We start from the raw sequence: 23,503 nt of genomic DNA on the forward strand, positions 1-23,503 counted from the left end.
TTCCTGGAACCGTGAGGGGTCGCATCAGCGGGATTCTACTGTATTCATATACACCCAATCAATCATTTCCGTTATGTTTCCAAGATTAATTTTTATATTAAGTGAAAAATAAATGTTTATTGGAAAAGTATACTTTAGATTTAAATATTGCAACTGTAATTAGTAGTTAAGTGAAGTTCACATCACAACAGTAATAAATTTTCAAACACAAAAATACTTAAAAAATTTATTTTATTTGTCCTGAATAGTTAAGACATGCTTATTACAAGTCATTATATTCTAAAAGTTAGTCATATATAACACAAAATGACACTATCTTGAAGAAATTAGTATCATGTAACCTTATGCTATTGTTTTTAATAAATTTATTCATAATAAATAAAAACAACAACATCGAACTTATCTGTTTTAAAAATTAAATTGGCCTGAAAATAAAACCATAAAATCTTATCTCTACTGGTAACATTTCACAGGTACATGTAAGTACCAATTTCTTAAGAGACTTTTGTAAATTATTTTTTGTGTAACAGCTTATTGCATATTCTTTTACGTAAGTTTGTAATATATATTAATTTTTTTCTCGGTATTCCCGTTAAAGCTATATTGACATTTGTTCAATAAACCTGCAACGTTGCTTATCTGGCACAGCCATGGTCGTGAAAGTTCCGGATGAAAGACCTCTCGCTGTCCAAACACCCTTAAGTCAAAGTGTCATGATTCAATAAAGAGTGTCAATTTTAGAGCACATATTCAAGTGTTTTATGTATATATAAAAAATAAAGTATTAATAAATATTTTAGACTGTTGATCTCTCCTGGACTCTACAATTGTTGAGTTTTTAAGATACACATTATTAATTTTTTCGGGCCGTAAATATGGTTTCGAAATTTTTTTATCAGTATTGCATCATTGATTCCCGCCATCCAGGACATAACAATAACGAGTTGTTAACGTCTAGCATTTCAGAACTAAAACAAACTATTGTTAAAATCAAATTTGATCGTTTTAAATGGTGAGATGAGAAAAATAAAATAGAGTACAAACACATTGAAAAAAATATAACAATAATTCAGAAATGTTATATATATATATATATATATTAGAGCCATAAGTGAACACTATACATTTCCCTAAAATAAATTCATTCTCACACAAATTTTAAATACACATGATATATACACACTCATATGTACACGGAAATGTACATTCACAACATACAAGTCTCATTTCATGGTGATTATAAACTAGCAAAGAGAGAAAGAAAAAAAAAAGAGACAATTCTTTTCTTCATTAACATGTATAAAACTTGGACTAAAGTATCACAATCTGTTCGATACATCAAGTAATTAAAATATTTCTAAGTGGAGTGGTATGATGGCTTAACAGTTTGCTTCCAGGCAGACTGCATGTAAAGTTGTCAGTCATGTACGTAAAATTTACACAGTAGTTGGCATAGCCAACACTACAGAAAAATATGGAAGTCTGTTGGTTTTCAGCACAAGACGAACTGGCGCATGTATTTTAAAACTGACACTATCATCCATCGACTCTACTCACACTTGTTCTTAACTGTGACCATGATATTGTTTGTCTGGTGGATGAGGTACAGCGCGCTCACAAACACAGCATTCGCCCTGGAACAGATGGCAACACTGTTACATGCACAGGCCCGTTTGCATCACATGACATTGCGCAACTGTACCCATAATTCCTGCTGTAAATAAGACAAGCGAGATGGTAGTGAGTATTACAGCAAGTTTAAATTACACAGTAAAAAGATATAAGCAGGGAAGATGAATTAACACTTTAAATTGTGTTTTATTTTACTCTATTGCACCAACATGTATACTAATATTATAAAGCTGAAGAGTTTGTTTGTTTGAACGCGCTAATCTCAGGAACCACTGGTCCGATTTGAAAAATTCTTTCAGTGTTGGATAGTACATTTATCGAGGAAGGCTATAGGCTATATTATATTATCAATAACATTACGGATCCTTACTAAAAGCCCAATTTAGAATCAAATGCGTTGGAGGGGGTTAGATACAACATGCAGTACACGTACGAAGTGTGTGTTGACAATGCCGCAGGCGCTATAAGTTTATTAAGCGAAATACCACTCACTGACTCACTCATCACGAGATCTCTAAAACTATATACCTGATTGACTTGAAATTTTGCATAGTTACTCATTTTGTGATTTAGACGCTCACTAAGAACGGATTCTGCGGAAATCCGATCCCAAGGGGAGTTTCGGGGGCGTAATATATCAAAATTTCCAGTTTTTTGGTAGGAAATCACCATGGCAACGGCTATTGCTTTGTTGATGCTTCATTCGTCTCTATGGAAACGACTATTTCATTGTTAGTGCAGTTCTCATCACCGTTGAAATTTTGCTGGTACTTTAAATATCAAAAATTGCCCTTTTTTCAAGTATATATATTTTACAGAATTGAAACTTCACAGTAATGTTCCTTATGTTACGCAGGATGACATTTTCCGAAAATTAGATCCCATGGGTGGTTAAAACCAGGCAAAAGTGGGTACTTTGTCTGCATGAGAACAGGATTTTGCATTGTTCATGCCTTCTGCGTCTCCATGGCAACGGGCATCGCGCGGCAGTGGCGTACCCACAAGGAGGGGCATGTATAATGAGCGGCGCAAGAGTGATATGCCTGTAGACTGCCGTAGCTAAGTACGGGTAAATCAGTTGTACATTGCGTGCACGAGTCGGGAAACCATCGGTGCTATTCATTTTCTCTCCGGTACATTATACAGCATTGTAATAAATTTTCACTGAATTTTTTTTATTTACCATTACTGTAAATGGGAGATGTGGCTTAATTTTTTTCCATTAGTATAGCCATGCGAAGCCGGGTCGGGCAGCTAGTTTATTATATAGATGTAATTTGATATTAATTGCAATTGATGAGTTTCCCTTAGCATGTCTGTAATGAATCGCCAAAAAGAGAATAAAACACGTTGATTTATTTTCTCATTTTCTGTAAATTTAACACTGTTATTGCTCTTGCATTTATTGTTAAATCATAAATATTTTCAACAGATATTTACTAATAGTTACATATACAATGGATGTAAAAAGTTGCGCGGGTGTTTGTAATCGTTATCACTTGTGCGGCATTTGACAGTAATTACATCATACTTAGCAGATATCTCTTGAAAACCTTTGCGACAGAAAAACAATTTGCAAGATATTGCCAGTGGAAAAAAAAAAAAGTCCTCACACTTAACCTTCTTGACCTGGTGTGGTGTGTCTATAGATTTTGGCCTGCCTGTAATTTAAAATTTTCCTCGTCAAATCAGTGCCAAATGAACTTGACACAGTTGCACCGTGTTTATCCTCGTATCCGAGACAGTCAGTAGGAGGTCCGGCAGGCTTTTCTTTCTGAAGACGTTTTGCTATTAAAAAAAAAAGGGGGGGGGGGGGGGGGTTGTCTGTTAAGTCAGTTTACGGACGATAAATTTACATTATAACGTCACAAGAAAACATTGGTGAAAAATTGCATACTTTATTAATTTTCAAATATTATTTAAAGTTTTTTGCAAATTTAATTTAAATAATTTGTTTGAATATAAACACGAAAAATTAGTTTAAAAGCCATGCCTTAACATGTTTGATACTACAGAAGATTTTCTCGCGCGGTGGTTGGCCGGTTCATTGCACGCTCGGCCCAGGCGGAACGTGACGAGTCATGCTTTTTCGTGCGTGCAGCTAGCTGGCGTTCATCGATTTACAAGACGTTATCACGTCGATTAAATTTGTATTTTAGTTATTGGCGAGGGAGGGTATATCTGGGGGGCAGACCTGAGCGGACACTCACTGTCCTTCCTTGAAGTACTCCTTCAAGGTGTTGCTGAAGCGCTTGGAGAACTTGACGAACTCCCGCTTGCGCTGCTCCAGCGCCTGCTTGCCGGCGGTCCCGGGGATGAAGCCGGCCACCTCGTTCACCGCGTCCAGGAGCTTCTTGATGGCGCTGGCGATCTCCCTGCAAGCACGTTGCCGGGTCAGCGCTGGCGACGCGGCACTTTCCACGCTCGACAAGACACGGAAAAAATATACAAAAAAGGATTAATCAAAATAATCCATACTATCCTAAATTGTAAATTATTTTTGTAAATTGAAGCGTTGGGTGATAGTTAGAGACCCGTGAATTTCGCGGATTCATTTAGTATTATGCTAAAATTCAAATAATTATACCTTAGTGCTGCTTCTGTCATTGGTTCTCTGTTAATCTGGAGGACTGAGGGCCAATTAGAGACCCTCACTCATATAAGTGTCGAATCACAGGCCACCCAGTCGAGACGACTCACAAGTCAGCAGCCAATGAACAGTTGGCATTTGCCCGAGTGTGTAGAGGATATTGGAGTCTAACCTGGAGGTCATTGAATCCGCGAAATTCACGGGTCTCTAGTGATAGTGTATCTTTGAATTTTTTTTTCATGTTATTCGAAGAAGAAAAAATTCTCTATTTTTAACCCACTTTTTGTGAAAATTTTTAACTACATGAATAAATTTACACTTAAAGTAGGTTTATATTCTTGAAATTTTACATTGGTATAAAAATGCACAGTTACCGTGTAAATTAACGATTCATCTGCTAAACTCACTCCTACAAAGCTCAAGTAAGATTTCATTATTATAAAGTAAAATAACTGCGAGGGGGGCCGGGGAAAGCTGAGGGAGGAGTTGAACAAAGGAGGGCAGAGAGGGAGGGAGGGAGGGAGGGAGGATCACATGTGGAAGCTTCGGAGAGAGAGAGAGGAGTTGATACAGTTTTCACCCTCCATAAATGACTGCAGTCACAACACATTTTTTAAACTACGGGCATACAGTGATGAGTGATTGAATGTACGAAAAACTAGAACATCTTGAAATAGCTAAGTTAACACACTACACTGTTAATTTATGCAAATTTATTTTCCTTCTATTTTTTTTTTAATTATTGTGGATTTTTTTCGCCATAATTCTATGTTTGAACTATTTTTTCCTAATGTCAAAGCACAGATCATATCTCCCAAACCTTCTATATCTTGTTGCAGCCACATATTTACTAACAGGCTCTGGTCTGTACTGTGCCCAGCAGTTATCTTGGCGTCTGAGCTCCCTAGTCCTGTCTGGTGGGGAGGGGAGGGCGAAGAGAAAGCGATACCCTATTGTCAAGGTCAGCGGCCAGGTTTGTACTAGCAGGACAGAATACATTCGGCGCGTGACTTCCTACACTACGTAAGTGGGGGCCCCAGGGCGGTAGGGCTGTTTGGCTAAGAGCGCTGGGTTATCAAAGAAAAGGGGGGGGGAAACCCTTATTCGTGACTTCGTGACTACGTAAGTCTGTATCCACGCCCGTGGGGACCCCAGGGTGTTAAGGCCTTTTTGCTAAGAGCGCTGGGTTACCAAACCAAAAGTGATAAATCCTATGAATTGTACTTGTACTACGTAAGTGTAACATTGTGTAAATTGCAGTGGTTGTGCTCAAATATTTGTACTCATCTATCAGGAAAAGTAACAAACTATTATCTAAACCTGCAACGTTTTACTTTGTCCCATCAAATATACTTACGGTGTCTGCTAATTATTATGCTAACCAAAATTAATTGAAATGTTGTTAACTCGGTAACTAGCGAAAACCAGACACGATTTATTTTGGAAAACTAGGTCACTTAGTATGTAAAATAAATTTAAAACTATGCTTCTCAATTCATTGTGTTCTCAAAGTTATTTTTAAAAAAAGGTCTTACAAGAAAAAGCAAACGACCAAAACATTACGCATTTGTAGCTTTCTGCGCGAAAGCTATCTCACAGTTGATGACGCAGGAGCCAGTCTAGCCCTTGTCGTTTTCCGGTTTCCGTACCTAAAACGTGCCATTTAGTGCTGGATTTACATTTAACTAAGCATGGAGCTTGTTATGTTATATTTGCTGCTTTAACTTCATGTCAGTCGTTTAGGAAACAACTGACTACCAACGTTAATGGCATTTAAAAAATGCCTGTGTATGTGTGGCTTTATATTTTAATGCACCTTTAATTGATTATTTATTATAAATATAAATACAATTTGCATTGTACTTCCACTTTAGAATGCATATTATAACCTTCAAAACCTCATATATATTATATGATTTGTTTAATGTAAGTGTGAAGTTCTCTTTCCATGATAATTGATTGTATTAGGTGACGAAAAACAAAATTAAGTTAAAATTAATTACTATTATTACTATTCGATTGTCAGTATTCATAGTGTACAAACAATGCAGAACATATAACTTACAATGTTAAACTTTCCATTTAAGCCACGTTTGCATTTTTTTGGAGTAATAGCAACTTATACCATAGAATAAATTGTTTTTATTATTTCCTGCTCTCCGCTATTTATCACTTTACCGTGCATCTGCGAGCTGCCACCTTCGCCTTCCATTTTCGGGTATACACTGAAGGGCGATATTTTCCTAACAGCCACTACATGGCTCTCGGCTATGTGTCGCCTGCTTATCCCCTCTTCTTTCTCCGGTCCCGCTGTCCCCGCACCCCCGCGCTGAGACACGCCACGATAACTGCCGGCCACAGTAAGTGCCGTTTAGAAAATACTTATCATTCCACGCTGGCAATTATGACTATCATGATAATTACACCAGTTCACAAGTGTTGACTTCAACAAGCAGCCAAAGCTAGGTCCTATGCCACGTTAAAACAAAAAAATTTAGAACGAAGCTTTATTGCACGTGGTATCAAAATATTTGAAATTACAAAATGTGGAGGTGTAATCCTCCTTTTATAACAGTAGGCGTGTCATTTAGATCCAAGCCCTACTCACTTTATAAGCTATTAGAAAATAATAATACCTGCAACTAGTCAGACGGGTTAGTAAGGAAGATGGCAAATAATACCACCTCATTTCTACAACATTTACTCCCATTTTCGTTATTCTAATGATTAAAAGGGTTTCGAAATCCAGCTGAAGAAATAATAAAAATAATCACTCACTTTATAGTTTCCAAGAATGTCTTCCTGTCAGTTATTTCATCTGGTATCCGACTCAAAATTTTTTTCAGAGCTGTGGACTTCCTGTTTAATTCTTGGAACGCATCCTCGGATCTGCTCAAGCGATATTCTATGACTGAAACAAGTCATAGAATCAGCTAGCAACAGCATTAGCTATCATTTCTCAAATTGAAACTTATATAAGAAAGAAATGCATAAAAATTGAAAACAGGATGCAAATACACTCATAAAGAACAGGACTAATAAATCATATACCTTATAAAATCTGATTAATTATTTACATCTTGCTTCGGTAATCAGTAATCTGCCAGTCCCAGAACCTGCATTAAGGGCCAAATATAGCCCATCCTACGAAAAAAGTTTACTCTTCTGACAGATTAACGTGAGGCATTAAGCTGTCATTCCACACAAGTGACAATACATTAAATTAAATAAAGCACAGTTTTTTTTTTAAACAAGTAGGCTAGCCAATTTACTTTCCTCAGAAATTATGGAAAAATAATTAGCTGTTAAACTAAAAAAGTTGATAAAGTTACCAGTCAGGAAGTACACATGTTCAAGTGGAACATACTACAAGTATGGAGTGAGAAAGCATCTGTGAATCCTGTTTGTTAAAATTTGAATCAAATATTGAATAATTCATGAATAGCGAATATTTTTCTATTCAAATTTAAACATACACAATGAAACATTTTCCCCCCCTTTCACACAATTTCTAGAAAAATTGATGCAAAATACAGTTAAGTGAAATGTGTGTGTATGTGTGAGTGTGAACACATATATATTTATATATGATGGAATAAAATGCAATAAAATAAAAAAAAAACCTGGCCATGCATTTTCTTAAATCTGTAAAAATTTTGTTTGAAAGTTGTTTAGTTGATCCAACTGATCGTATTCATAAAAATTGGGTATTTTAAATAATTATCGTTGAAATAATCATGCACAATTTGTTACGTATACAAAACAGGATGTATGTGCTACGCGCGCAGAAAACAAATCTAAATTTCCCAATAAAACTTCACAGCTTCATACGTGTACCTTTTTTTTTTTTTTTTTTTAAATTTGATTATTTTGTGAATGGTTCACACTTGGTGTATCTGAAAGGCAAAGAACAGGTAAAACATGACATTTGATTTGAATAATGCAGATTAGGTAGAACCTGTACATGGAAGGTTGACGAAAAATCGGCATGTTCCTGCAAATAAAAAATCTATTTTGTGTGTGTGTGTATACCTATAGACACACACATACATATAGATAGTACCATGTACCTTTTAATAGTCGTTTAACTTCCACTTTATGTACAGTTAACAGAAATAATGATCTTATCTTTAGGCTAATAACCAACCTTAATAAACTTGATAAAGACTTTAATTATTTTCCTTAGTTCTTAATGATCATGTGTGTTTTAGTTCTGTGTTGTCTAAATACTAACATTTAAATTTTTGTTTTGTCTTTGTTATGTGTATTTTGTTTTTATATTGTATTACTTTTTTTTTTCTTGCGGTTAATAATAATATTGTTATCCTGTTAGTTCTGTGTTGTCTAAATTGTAACATTTGAATTTTGTTTTAGTCTTTGTTATGTGTGTTTTGTTTTTATATTGTATAACTTTTTTTTTTCTTTCTTGCGGTTAATAATAATATTGTTTCAAGTTAGTTTTTTTTGTGTTATTCTTAATTCCTACATTACAAAATTTGCAAAGAATTTATTTACTAAATGTTTAATGTTGCATGTTGTGTGTATCGTTTTGTTTTGTTGTCTTGTATTTTGTATTGTTTTGTTCTGTCTGTATGTATCTGTGTTGTTTGTATCGTGCCTACCACCCAAGGCCATAAGCTGTAGGTAGGCATGCAACAAATATTAAATAAATAAATAAATAATATTGTATTGTTTTGTGTCTTTCATTTATGTTTATTATTGCGAGTGTATTTGTGTCTAATTTGTGTGCCTACCATTAAATGCTTTGTCCTGTTAGTTGGCATGTTACAATTACAAATAAATAAATAATTATTCCATATAAGCTTTGAATATATATACTGTATAGAAGTTGCGAGTGGATAGGATTTACTCTACATTTTTCAGGAGCGTATGATGAGCAGCTTGGGAACTTCACCGCTGCAGTGCGCTACGCCCTGTATCGTCTTAGGTTTGTTATTTACACGTCAAGAGCGCAGCACTGTCGCCCGCTGTCATTCCCCCGCCACCCTCCCATCAATCATTAACTGCAGCTCAAGGTCGTTCAGCGGGAGGGGGGAAGGGGTGTTTGATAGGTTGGACACTTGTCCGCTAGGGACCACCACAAGTCGATGCCCGAGAGATGGTGGCGATTTACGGCGGTGAATTAACCAACTACCACGAAACCGTATTAGAAATTTTAACCTGGGCTGGCGACTTCTATACAGTATATATATTCAAAGATATAAGTGTGGAAATGTTCCAAACGGCCACGGAGTGTCTGCGAGCAACCCGGCGGGCCCACGCCACACGCCCAAGTCACCGTCGGAGTCCAGCGCGGATCCCTGGAGGCGCAGCACACTCTCGTTCATGTTGACGCTGAGCTCGCCGCGCCGCATGATGCCCACCACCAGGTCGTACGTGAAGCCGGGGTGAGCCGCCTCCGCCTTGGCCAGCGCCGCCCGCAGAGTCTGGGACGCCGCCACATCCCGGCGCTCCAGCTGGGACACCAGCCCTCGTCAGAGCCCACCCCCCGACGACACACGAGACAAGGTCCCCGGAAGAATTATTTACTCACTACCGTACCCACCCTGGGTGTGAGACCACCCCCGACGGCATTCGAGACAAGGTTCCCAGAAAAATTATTAACTCACTACCGTACCCACCCTGAGTGTGAGACCACCCCCGACGGCACACGAGACAAGGTTCCCAGAAAAATTATTAACTCACTACCGTACCCACCCTGGGTGTGAGACCACCCCCGACGGCACACGAGACAAGGTTCCCAGAAGAATTATTAACTCACTACCGTACCCACCCCGGGTGTGAGACCACCCCCGACGGCACACGAGACAAGGTTCCCAGAAGAATTATTAACTCACTACCGTACCCACCCTGGGTGTGAGACCACCCCCGACGGCACACGAGACAAGGTTCCCAGAAGAATTATTAACTCACTACCGTACCCACCCCGGGTGTGAGACCACCCCCGACGGCACACGAGACAAGGTTCCCAGAAGAATTATTAACTCACTACCGTACCCACCCCGGGTGTGATACCACCCCCGACGGCACACGAGACAAGGTTCCCAGAAGAATTATTAACTCACTACCGTACCCACCCTGGGTGTGAGACCACCCCCGACGGCACACGAGACAAGGTTCCCAGAAGAATTATTAACTCACTACCGTACCCACCCCGGGTGTGAGACCACCCCCGACGGCACACGAGACAAGGTTCCCAGAAAAATTATTAACTCACTACCGTACCCACCCTGAGTGTGAGACAACCCCCCTACGGCACACGAGACAAGGTTCCCAGAAGAATTATTAACTCACTACCGTACCCACCCTGAGTGTGAGACCACCCCCGACGGCACACGAGACAAGGTTCCCAGAAAAATTATTAACTCACTACCGTACCCACCCTGAGTGTGAGACCACCCCCGACGGCACACGAGACAAGGTTCCCAGAAGAATTATTAACTCACTACCGTACCCACCCCGGGTGTGAGACCACCCCCGACGGCACACGAGACAAGGTTCCCAGAAGAATTATTAACTCACTACCGTACCCACCCCGGGTGTGAGACCACCCCCGACGGCACACGAGACAAGGTTCCCAGAAAAATTATTAACTCACTACCGTACCCACCCCGGGTGTGAGACCACCCCCGACGGCACACGAGACAAGGTTCCCAGAAGAATTATTAACTCACTACCGTACCCACCCTGGGTGTGAGACCACCCCCGACGGCACACGAGACAAGGTTCCCAGAAAAATTATTAACTCACTACCGTACCCACCCTGGGTGTGAGACCACCCCCGACGGCACACGAGACAAGGTTCCCAGAAAAATTATTAACTCACTACCGTACCCACCCTGAGTGTGAGACAACCCCCCTACGGCACACGAGACAAGGTTCCCAGAAGAATTATTAACTCACTACCGTACCCACCCCGGGTGTGAGACCACCCCCGACGGCACACGAGACAAGGTTCCCAGAAGAATTATTAACTCACTACCGTACCCACCCCGGGTGTGAGACCACCCCCGACGGCACACGAGACAAGGTTCCCAGAAAAATTATTAACTCACTACCGTACCCACCCTGAGTGTGAGACAACCCCCCTACGGCACACGAGACAAGGTTCCCAGAAGAATTATTAACTCACTACCGTACCCACCCCGGGTGTGAGACCACCCCCGACGGCACACGAGACAAGGTTCCCAGAAGAATTATTAACTCACTACCGTACCCACCCTGGGTGTGAGACCACCCCCGACGGCACACGAGACAAGGTTCCCAGAAAAATTATTAACTCACTACCGTACCCACCCTGGGTGTGAGACCACCCCCGACGGCACACGAGACAAGGTTCCCAGAAAAATTATTAACTCACTACCGTACCCACCCTGAGTGTGAGACAACCCCCCTACGGCACACGAGACAAGGTTCCCAGAAGAATTATTAACTCACTACCGTACCCACCCCGGGTGTGAGACCACCCCCGACGGCACACGAGACAAGGTTCCCAGAAAAATTATTAACTCACTACCGTACCCACCCTGAGTGTGAGACAACCCCCCTACGGCACACGAGACAAGGTTCCCAGAAGAATTATTAACTCACTACCGTACCCACCCCGGGTGTGAGACCACCCCCGACGGCACACGAGACAAGGTTCCCAGAAAAATTATTAACTCACTACCGTACCCACCCTGAGTGTGAGACAACCCCCCTACGACACACGAGACAAGGTTCCCAGAAGAATTATTAACTCACTACCGTACCCACCCCGGGTGTGAGACCACCCCCGACGGGACACAAGACAAGGTTCCCAGAAGAATTATTAACTCACTACCGTACCCACCCTGGGTGTGAGACCACCCCCGACGGCACACGAGACAAGGTTCCCAGAAAAATTATTAACTCATACCGTACCCACCCTGAGTGTGAGACAACCCCCCTACGACACACGAGACAAGGTTCCCAGAAGAATTATTAACTCACTACCGTACCCACCCCGGGTGTGAGACCACCCCCGACGGCACACGAGACAAGGTTCCCAGAAAAATTATTAACTCACTACCGTACCCACCCTGAGTGTGAGACAACCCCCCTACGGCACACGAGACAAGGTTCCCAGAAGAATTATTAACTCACTACCGTACCCACCCCGGGTGTGAGACCACCCCCGACGGCACACGAGACAAGGTTCCCAGAAGAATTATTAACTCACTACCGTACCCACCCCGGGTGTGAGACCACCCCCGACGGCACACGAGACAAGGTTCCCAGAAAAATTATTAACTCACTACCGTACCCACCCTGAGTGTGAGACAACCCCCCTACGGCACACGAGACAAGGTTCCCAGAAGAATTATTAACTCACTACCGTACCCACCCCGGGTGTGAGACCACCCCCGACGGCACACGAGACAAGGTTCCCAGAAGAATTATTAACTCACTACCGTACCCACCCCGGGTGTGAGACCACCCCCGACGGCACACGAGACAAGGTTCCCAGAAAAATTATTAACTCACTACCGTACCCACCCTGAGTGTGAGACAACCCCCCTACGGCACACGAGACAAGGTTCCCAGAAGAATTATTAACTCACTACCGTACCCACCCCGGGTGTGAGACCACCCCCGACGGCACACGAGACAAGGTTCCCAAAAGAATTATTAACTCACTACTGTACCCACCCCGGGTGTGAGACGACCCCCCTACGACACACGAGACAAGGTCCCCGGAACAATCATCAACTCACTGCTCGGCAGGAAGTCACGCACTCTCAATCATTCTAGAGACCCGCAAAATTTGCAGGGGTTCCATTTCATGCTATGCTAAAATTCAAACGATTATAGGATACCTCAGTGCTGCTTCTGCCGTTGGTGGTTCGCTGTTAATCTGGAGGGGACTGAGGGCCAATTAGAGTACCCTCGCTCGTAAAAGTGTCGAATCACAGGGCCACCCGGTCGAGACGACTCACAAGTCGGCGGCCAATGAACACTTGGCATTTGCCCGAGTGTGTAAGAGTATATTGGAGTTTACCCTGGAGGTAATTGAACCCGCGAATTTTCCGGGTCTCTAATTATAAATATAGACAGACATAGAGAGACAGATAGAGAGAGAGAGAGACAGACAGAATGAGTGAGAGACAGACAGAATGAGTGAGAGACAAATAGACAGACAGAGAGAGACATGCACACACGCACACAAACACATTATCTTGCCGAATTCTCTGTCAGAATTAAAAATGCTTACATAATAATAAATGTCATCAATAATGACTATTCAATATTTTAAAAAAAAAAACTTAAATAAAAATTCTGTAATTTTAAGAATTTTTTTTCAATAACCATTTTTTTCAAAATTTTTACAATAAAACTGTTAATCATTTATCATTTTCCACATTTCCCCATTGCTGTCGATTATAAGACGACCCCTTATTTTTTTATTAGTTGTTTTTCAACGAAAAACTCTCGTCTTACTTTTAGGTGAATACAGTATGTCTGCCAAACATGGCAAAATATTGTTTTTTTTTTTTTCTCCCAAGCAGGTATTGAAACAAACAGTAAAAGGTTTTTAATCCAGCATTCTATAGTTTGGCACATTCTGTTATCTGGCACCAGTCAAGCCGAATGAACCAAATTTCGGTTTATAACTGAATGACCCTTGTATGTTGACGTTATATATTTAGGAAAAAATCAACAATCTCTCGTGGACATGGTTCCATTCATGCCGGATTAAAAACCTTTTGGTGTTCAAACATTTCAAGCATTTTAGTAAAGAACATCACACTTGGTGACCTACACCATAACACATAATGAAAATTCTCAAACTTTTCTAGAATTGGTGACTGTTCGTTAATCTGGAAATAAAAGAAAATTTTTCAACTCCCCATCACAGTGTCTGGAATTTCTTCAATACTTATGAGTTATGTTAGGTCCGAAAGATAATCCCCAACGACAACCTAAAGGTAGGCCTACAACAAGAGACCTTGGAAACTCTGGCGACTGTGATTGAAAACGTATAGGCTACATACTACTTTATTATAAGGAGGATGTTAATAAAATATAATAATTGATTTATTTATATTTTCACTGTGTCATACTTGGTACAAAAGAACCTTCAATACAGACGGACTGCTTCAGAGAAATGTGTGGTAGATCACTTGCTGTTTTGGACTCATCGGTGGAAACAATTGCAGCAACAATAATTTTTGTGAAGTAACTTGATACCTGTCAAGCGACCGATTCTGATTTTAAGGTCTCAGTCATTAATGAGGCAAGCTGTTTGCAAGCACAGTAGGGACTCAAACATGGCGGCAACCATGTAACTGCACAGGCGGGGCTTTTACGTATAGTAAAAATAAAAACCCAAAAACACTTTTTTCGAACACTAGAGACATGCCTATATTAACCCTGAAAACAGTGTTTCTATATTCCCAATGGTTTCTGAGAAATCACAAATAATAGGTTTCATTAGAATACCTGTGCATTGAAATGGCCGCTGCCATTTTTTGCTTTCCTGTGTGAGTCAGTGTGTGTATGTGATTTGGAGAAATGGGGTTAATTTGTGAAAATGGTCAATTACATTAAGTTAGAAGCATAAATAAAACTTCAAAACAATGCGGATAGTTGGGTAATTACTAATACAATCGACCATTCTCACGATTTTAAATATTTCGCTCCCATTCTATTGTTTGTTACTACATAACTCAAAACACTAATTAAATGCAAATGTCAGGAAACAAAGATTCCGTAGTGCAATTAGTTTTTCTTACAAAAGCAACAAACAGAAAATAAGCTATATGCTGTGATTCCTGACACCAGTAGGAAATAAAAAAATGCTGTTTTCAGGGTGAATACAGGTACGTCTCTTGTGTTAGTAAGTGTATTAGAAGTATTAGGTAAATATTTACTTGGGCGGTATTTCCGAAAAAAAAATGTTAAAAATCCGAAAATACCTTTATTTTATGCTCTTCAACTTCCTCTTTTCATTAAAAGTGGCGGAGGTAAGAAATTCCAAATACTTTAGCAGATATCGAATTTTTAAATTTCATCATATGTAGTTGAGCGGTATTTGCGAAAATAAATGTTAAAAATCCGAAAATACCTTTATCATATGCTCTTCAACTTCCTCTTTTCATTAAAAGCGGCGGAGATAAGAAATTCCAAATACTTTAGGAGATATCGAATTTTTTAATTTTGCAATACAAGACCTGTGGAACCATTCGAGCGGCGCCATTTTTGTTATTTTGCCGTGTGTTCGTGAATACGTGAATCGTGAATGCGTAATTAATAAAATGGTTGATTAGGTCAGGTCAGTTACATTATTAATACTTTCAAACTAAGCCGACATTAAAAATTATTTTGTGAATTAATTTTAATGGCTGTTTAGTTTTAAAATATTTATAATGTAACTGACCTGACCAAACAAACCCGGACAGAGGGTGAACAGTAAACTAAAATGGTCGATTAGGTCAGGTCAGTTACATTATAAATACTTTCAAACTAAGGTGATATTAAAAATAATGTGAATTAATTTTAATTATTCTTTAGTTTTAAATTATTTATAATGTAACTGACCTTACTTAACAAACCCGTAACAAAGGATGTACAGTAACAACTCACGTAAATTTTTTTGTTACTTATTACTTGCGCAACAATATCAAAATAACAAATAACACTTTAAAATTAGAAACGTTAAAAACTCACCTAAGTTGGAGGCGGTAATTAAACACCGTTTTAAACAATAATTGAACTAAATAATCACGTATTAGTTCATTTGAATTCTGGCCTATCACGAACAATCACGTGACATCATTATCCAATAAAAAAATAGATACTCGTACGTAAACAAGAAACAATTGTGCACGCACGCCACAGGAATGCGCTGGTTTTTTGCTGAAATTTAAAAATTCGATATCTCCTAAAGTATTTGGAATTTCTAATCTCCGCCGCTTTTAATGAAAAGAGGAATTTGAAGAGCATATAATAAAGGTATTTTCGGATTTTTAACATTTATTTTCGCAACTACCGCTCAACTACATATGAAGAAATTAAAAAATTCGATATCTCCTAAAGTATTTGGAATTTCTAATCTCCGCCGATTTTAATGAAAAGAGGAAGTTGAAGAGCATAAAATAAAGGTATTTTCGGATTTTTAACTTTTTTTTTCGGAAATACCGCCCAAGTAAATATTTACCAAGTATTATATTTCCTTTACGTAAAAACCCCTCTGTAAGAATATTACCCACGCGTACGTAACAACTGTTTACAGAAGGCAGCTGCCAAAAAAAAAATCATTTTCAAATTATTTCTATAGGAATGAGGCTCTCCGGAATCATCCATATCTGCAATCACGTGACAGGCAGCCTATCCAAACAGGTCTTATCACTATTATTATAGCAAAACTATCGGTTTATTGTGCCAGTCTCTTTAACCTACGAGGAAACGTTTTCAAGTATATTCTCATTTCAAGAACTACGATTTAAATATAAACAATCAGAAAAAAATAAAGCTAGCAAGCTAATGAAAAAGCCAATAGTATACGTTTTAAAATGTGTAAACATAGACAATAGAGCAGAGTTTGCGATAGGTTAATTGTAGAGCGCAGCCTCTAAAACATGACACGTCCTAAGAAGAAATGTAACAAGACATCGTATTTTATACACACACTTGGCGGTCATGTTAAAGAAGTGTAAACACGTAACTCGTACCTTAAATAAGATAACCAACCTGTGATAATATCGGGCGAATTAAAACTGGAAGAATCAGAGATGTAACTGGTGTCTCATCTCCCATTGTCATCCTTCTGCAGTATACAAACTCGACCTCGCCAATAAGAAGGTTTTGAAGAAAGTATAATATATTTTTAAGTATTCGAAGCTTATAATTAATAAATACAATGCTATTTGAACTATTCTACTTTAAATGTCATTGAAAGAAACAAATACAAAAACAAACTCCCTCTTGCTTTCTTCTTTCACAGACGTCACAACGTTTTTTTTACTGTCTTTCCATAGACTATGCTATATAATGAGATACAATAAGCTCATCAACAAAATACAGGTATAGATAGCGCGCACAAGCTGAAGAGTAGTAACGTTTTAGTTGCATCATTGAACTAATATTCCAATCATAATTACAAATAACTTGTGTAATGCCGGACGGTTATTGGTGTATCGTTAAAAATTTTTAATATCGTGTAATTTAATGTGTGTCAGGCGAGCACCGGAACATAAGTTAAAATTAAAGACCATGCCCTAATCAACCAGACACCACGATTCCTGTACATTATAAATTCAACGTAATTTAATGATAAAATCACTTTTAATTAAAAACCCCGTGCAAAGGAAGTGCGACGTAGGAGTGTCCGGGACACTCACGTGTGGATTTTTATTATTACATTTGTGAGTGCTCCCCTTGCGGCCTTCAGCCTAAATTAAATAAAGTAGTGTGTGACATAGTTATAAACTCCCCAATTTTTGTATATAATTAGCCACTGGAGCAGTCAACAAGTGACGAACAGTCTCCATTGTGACTCACATTATTTAAACTTAATTAATGTAAACTTGTTGAATCCAATTCCTAAAACGTATCTGTGTATTAGGTTAAATTTTATTATTTAATGTGTGAATTTAGAGCCACTTTCAATCTCTTATTAATATAATAATTTCCGAATAACGGAACTTTAGAAACTTTGGCGCGAGAGGATGCTGAGCCCTCCTCTCGCGCCAGGGCCAGACGCCAGTACCGAGCGACTCGCGGACCGGGGCGGACGTGCGTCCCACGGGGAGCCTTCAACCTTTGTCTTCACCGATTTCATTCCTGGTAATTACAGTCACTCTCCAAAACCTTTTTGTAATTAACTCCCAGTGTGCACCCGGTCCTTTTACGGTGTAGGGCCTATCCCAGCCGCGTAAACATAAACTCCCCGCATAGGGCATTACGCGGGGCAGTGCCGCATATGGTGCGGGCCGACTCCTGCAATCACAGACTTTTGGTTAATCGCCGAAGTGCACAGGCACCGACCACAGCGACTTAAAGACTTTTAACGAATTTCATAGCGAGCCGAGGTCCACAAAGGTGGGCCTGGACGTCGCCGTTCGCAATTTACGGGATTGGCCGACTCCAATCGAACTCCCCCCCTCAACATCGACTGGCGCGAGAACTTAATATTAGTGACGGCATGTCAGAGCGCCCAGTGTCAAGCCAGTGTAATTTGTGTAGGGAAAATTAGTGTGCATAGTGTAGCTGTAATTGCAAGTGTAACTGCCGATTTCAATTAAACGTACACTCCGCACACTCTGTGCGCGACGTGTATACGACAGTGCAAACCAGACTCGTGTATGTTATTTTATGAACTTCCCCAATCCAGTTAGAGATCAGCATGAAATGCTGTGTAGGGCCAGTAGTGTATCAATAACCAGGGACCCCTCACACCACGACCACCACCGCCATTCTTAGCGGGCCACGCAAGGGCATTCGCACCCAACGACCCACCTCGTGGTTAGCCACAGAGTTAGCCTGGCGCCCTCCCGGACACATTTTCAGTAAAAAACCAGCCTTCTCGCTAGGGACCATACCGAACCTCGAACTCGAGAACCCGGACGACGGCAACCTATATCTTGACATTATTCTCAGAAGCTTAAACATTTTTGCCTCTGTATTCTCTATACCTATAGCTGTAGATAGAAGCATTTTTTACAGTGTAAAAATGTTTAGAAATTCCTTAATAATTGAAAACTTTTGATTTATTAACCATGAAGTTTTTTTGAAAAACATCAATGAATTATGTCTATAGAGGAAAATGCACAGCATACTAAACTTACTGAAATAACTTTTTAGAAGACTTTTATTGTGTATCACACTTACTCTTTGGAAATGTGGTCTATTATAGATAGCGAAGGGTGCCGATTGCTCATAAATTAAAAACCATAATGCAAGGATTTATATACCTATTCTAATGTCATGGAGAATTTAAAATAATTCTAACCTAACAAACCTTTAATTTTAGTTATGATAACTGTCGCAAATTTGAAATAATTAACTTAAATTAATTTTTCACCTAAAACCTCTAATATAAATTTTGATAGCTCATTGTTAATCATGATTAAATCTTTCCTATTAGAATCCCGCGACATTTTCCCAGTGCCGCACCCGAGGCCCTGGTGTGATTTCGCCAGCCAAGTATTAGCCATCATTTTTCTTCCCGCCTCAGGCTACAAACGCGACAGTGTCTGGCTTCGTGAAAGAGAGTGCTTTCCTCAGCGTCCTCCCAGGGAAGGCCTCTTCCCAGATCTCAGCTTAAGTTAGCAGCTCCAGTCATGCCTGATTCTAATGTTCCAGGGCTGTCGGGCACATATCGGCGCCCGCCCTAAGACATTTCTCACGAGCTAGCAGGAACTTCACCGAATGCACTGTCCGGGGTCTTTAACTTCGCCTCTCGGCGAGCCAGAACTATGGGCATCTCGCTGACCAGCGAAAGCCCTGCCTTCGCCATCTTGTTGCGAAGATGCCAGCTACTTTACTTTAGTTTGGTGTTGTAACGAGACCTCTTACGGATACCACCACACATCTATTTCCCTTTTAGTCTGACAGAGCGCGATCCAGCTGGTCCCTTAAGTGCCAAGCTTACGCTAGTCCCTCTTTCGGGATTTTTGTGATCTAACCCCGAGTCTGTTTCGTCTGCGCCCCGACGGAGCACGCTGCTTTCGTGGCGCGAAAAGTTACCTCCGATGCCTCTTAAGTTAGGCTACCAGCCACCTTAGTTATTTTTTTTCTTTGGTCAGCAGAGCAATCTCTCGACCACCACCTCCAGCCAATCAGAGGCCTCCGGACCCCTAGCGCAAGTTTTAACTACATGCAACCCTTTGGATTAATAGATTCGTCCTTCTGTCGTCACTGTGGCCGCTTCTCTCCGATGTTTCTCGCCCACACCCTCTTTCGTGAAGCAGTCCCGCCATGACTAATTTAAGGGATCTAATCCCAGGGAGTCCGGGAGTGATCCCTAGTTTATTTTATTTTCTACATGGCTAGTTGCTTTAATTCGGATTACTAGGTAATCTCGTAGCATGACTTGTGCGTGTCTGCCGCGAGCACTAGTTCATCTTCAGAGGATGTGATTTTCATCATTCCACCCGCAGAATGGTAAGTAAGAAATTCTACACCTTTTTGCGTATAGTTGGCTCTCTACTTAACTTTAGCCCTGACTTCTCGATTCCTGTTGCTTGACTCCTCGATTTATATTTTTGACCACTGAACCTCCTTTTCATTTGGTTCCAGTGGGGTCCAAGAGATCGTACAAGAGTTCGGTCGTTTCTCCGGCTCAATTCCATCACTAAATTCCTTTTAATGTACATGCTTCCCTCACGCTTTGACATGAATGCTACGGAATCTTTGAGCCGCCACCTCTTCTACTCACTTCTAGTCATTGCTAGTGAACAGTTAACGATATCAGAAATTGTTAAACCTAAAATAGTTACCTAGCAATGGTTGAGCTAACAAACTTTTCAACTTCCTAGTTAATTTTTTTTTTGTGAAAACTTGATTATAATATGTCTTAGTTGGTCAAAGGAAAATGTTAAAATTATATTTAATGTACAATTAATAATCTATTTGTAATTAATGAGTTTTGATGGCCGGGGTACCAGTAACTTTGATCAGTGTAATTTTGTAATTATTCAATTGAGAGCAATAGTTTAAGTCTACGAGTCTCTGAGATACGTCTTACCCCGCACGGCGAATCGAAGATGGGAAGCCTTCATTTCACAGACGAAAGAGCCAAAACCCGAAGTACCCCGAAGTTCATGTTTTTTTCCCGTATCTTTTATGTAGCTATCCTAACCAAATCAACCATCCACAATGTTTTAAAGTATTTATATTGTAGCTAACCCAACCTACTTGACCATTTTATCAACACCGCCATATTTATTTACAACGAACAAAAAAAAAAAAACCGAAGATGCACGATCGGGCGTTTGGCTATGTCGTCTGTGAAAAGAACGATTCCCATCGAAGAGACTGCCGCGGGCCACGGGTGTCATGGCCGCAGGAAATGCCGAATTTACCGTTAGTAAATTGATATAACAGGACAATTAAATTTAACATATTTAAATTCTTTAAAAATTACACGTTAATTAAGACTTAAGTATTACATATTACAGTTATTTAATTATTAAGTACATTATTTAAAAAGAGGAAGTCTCCACTGCTGAAGTTAGGGTGTGCGCCGAAAAGGTCCGCGCCGGGCGACCGAACTCACGCACTTGTTGGAGGGAGGTTTGAAATAGAGGGCAAGGGCGCCCATACCCGGGGGCAGGGGGGGGGCCGTGGCCCCCCCCTAGCTTTCAGGGAAGGAAAAAAATATAGTGTAGTCAGGTGTTTTACTTTAAAGAAAATTATTTAAATTCGGTATTATGTAGAAGTGATTCAACATGAAGATATTATTGTATATCGTTTTTTACATGTCTATTTCATTTGTTATGTTAGTTCAAGCATTAGTTTCTGCTGCTGCGATATAAGGTGTTGTGTACAGGGAGAAAACGCTGTTCAAGCGCAACGCCCGTGGCGAGTCATTCCCCTTCGTATTCCTACCCAAGCTCGCGCGATAACACAACACAACAGATTTAGACCAGTCAGAGTTAGACGACGCGACAGTTGACATGTGCTTGTAGACGGCGAAATGTTTTGCTACTTTTTCGTCATAATAATGTGTATGTTCACAAATAACATCTCAAAACAGAGATTTTTCAATAGTCTTTAGGTCTACCTACAGTTTTATGCATCTGGTCTAGATTTAGTTTAGTGTATTCAGTCAGTATAAATAACTTAAGTGCAAATAAATAAGTGAAAAGTGTAAAGATAAAAACCATTGTTATTATGTAGTGTTTCTTAGTTTTCCTCATTCGTCACATCCGCTCAGAATATTCACAATTTTTAAGGTAAGCTAACACCTTTAAAGTTACTCAAATAAGAATTATTGTTCAGAAAAGTCTACAACGTAAAATTTATGTTGGAATTTTTAATTTAGAGGAAAACCACTTTTTCCCTTCAAAAGTGTTTAAAGGGATAAGGATTCCGCTACCTTCAGTAGACTCGAAAGCAATTTACACTGGAATCTCGATTTTACGTATGCTCACAGTCGCTTGGATTGCATTCGTAAAATCGTTATCTTCATAAAATTTCAAACACCCCACCCTGTGAAGATACATGTTATAATTTATTGAACGGAATATATATAATATTAAATAGTAAAAACAATGACTGCTGTCTGCCCTCTGCCCTCCCCTTATTTTTTTTTTTAACATTCCACAACTTGCTTCATTGCACGAGTGATATAAAAGCGACATCACAGCGACTAAACACAGTTGCACCACGCATTGCATCATGTTAACTTTTGTGTGGTGACAGTAGGTTGTCCGACATGCCTTTCTTGGATATCTTTCCTTTTCGTAAGACGCGTGTTACTAAAATAAATTTATATTTGAGTTTGCAAACTTGTCCACTCCTTGCCAGAGACGACTGAACACAGACGAGACTATCCAGGGTCGGGTTGATGAGCTGGAAGAATTCCCTGCCTTGCATTTTTATGGACTTCACCTTATCATATTTATCAGTTAATCTTTAACAAATCAGCTTGAAAAATATTAATGAACGCACTTTTAGTAACATAATCGAGGAGAACAAGCACACAGTTCAGTGTACACCTGTACTGTTTCATAAAAGTGATCATAGGTAGGGACTGGAAAAATTCGCGGTTTCAATGACCACTAGGATAGACTAAACGATTCTCCTATGTACTCTGGCAACTATCACATGGTCATTGGCTACCGACTCGGGGAAACTGTTTACTGCGATTCTTATGATTCGATACTTCTTTTGTTGAGTGTTTGCCATTGGCTCAGAGTCCTTCAGGTAAATTGCGGTCCAATCACTGACGCAGCATTAAGCTAAACGAGTTTGGATTCCAGCCTGTCTCGAAAGGAATCCGCGAATTTTTACGGTCTTTAATCATAGGCTTATTTGGTGAAAAAAAACGCTGCTCTTTAACGACAGACATTCATTAAAAACACAGTACATTTTAGTGCGAGAAGCCCTTGAATTTGTGATAGCCATAGGGAATTATTTGTTTGTATAGTAAGTTAAAAAAAAGCTTAGTTGAAAATCCGCTCGTCACGTCTACTTGCTGCGTCACTTATACCATTTTTGAGCGTTTTTTACTGGGAAACCGATGCAGCGAAGGTAATTAATGCGAAAATTGTCAAGATAATGCCTAATGGCTTG

General features: G+C 39.9%; 1 protein-coding gene across 1 annotated transcript; it reads right to left on the bottom strand.

Annotated features, from left to right (window-relative positions):
- Positions 1 to 220: 220 nt before the first annotated feature.
- LOC134539144 (programmed cell death protein 10) lies at positions 221 to 17,243 on the bottom strand. Its single transcript, XM_063380899.1, has 5 exons — positions 16,955 to 17,243; positions 9,522 to 9,699; positions 7,001 to 7,133; positions 3,843 to 4,007; positions 221 to 1,634 (listed from the first exon to the last, which is right to left on the bottom strand). The coding sequence occupies exons 1-5, from the start codon at positions 17,024 to 17,026 to the stop codon at positions 1,550 to 1,552; spliced, it is 633 nt and encodes a 210-aa protein (XP_063236969.1). The 5' UTR covers positions 17,027 to 17,243; the 3' UTR covers positions 221 to 1,549.
- Positions 17,244 to 23,503: the final 6,260 nt, after the last annotated feature.

Source organism: Bacillus rossius, chromosome 14, assembly GCF_032445375.1.
Source record: "Bacillus rossius redtenbacheri isolate Brsri chromosome 14, Brsri_v3, whole genome shotgun sequence".
Classification (NCBI taxonomy): domain Eukaryota; kingdom Metazoa; phylum Arthropoda; class Insecta; order Phasmatodea; family Bacillidae; genus Bacillus; species Bacillus rossius.

Excerpts from the sequence above, each read along its gene's own strand:
- LOC134539144 (XM_063380899.1), bottom strand. The coding sequence starts at position 17,026 with ATGACAATGGGAGATGAGACACCAGTTACATCTCTGATTCTTCCAGTT. Across the intron at positions 4,008-7,000 it reads ACATTCTTGGAAACTATAAA|GGAGATCGCCAGCGCCATCA; the intron begins GTGAGTGATTAT and ends ACGTGCTTGCAG. Across the intron at positions 1,635-3,842 it reads GAGTACTTCAAGGAAGGACA|GGCGAATGCTGTGTTTGTGA; the intron begins GTGAGTGTCCGC and ends CATCTGTTCCAG.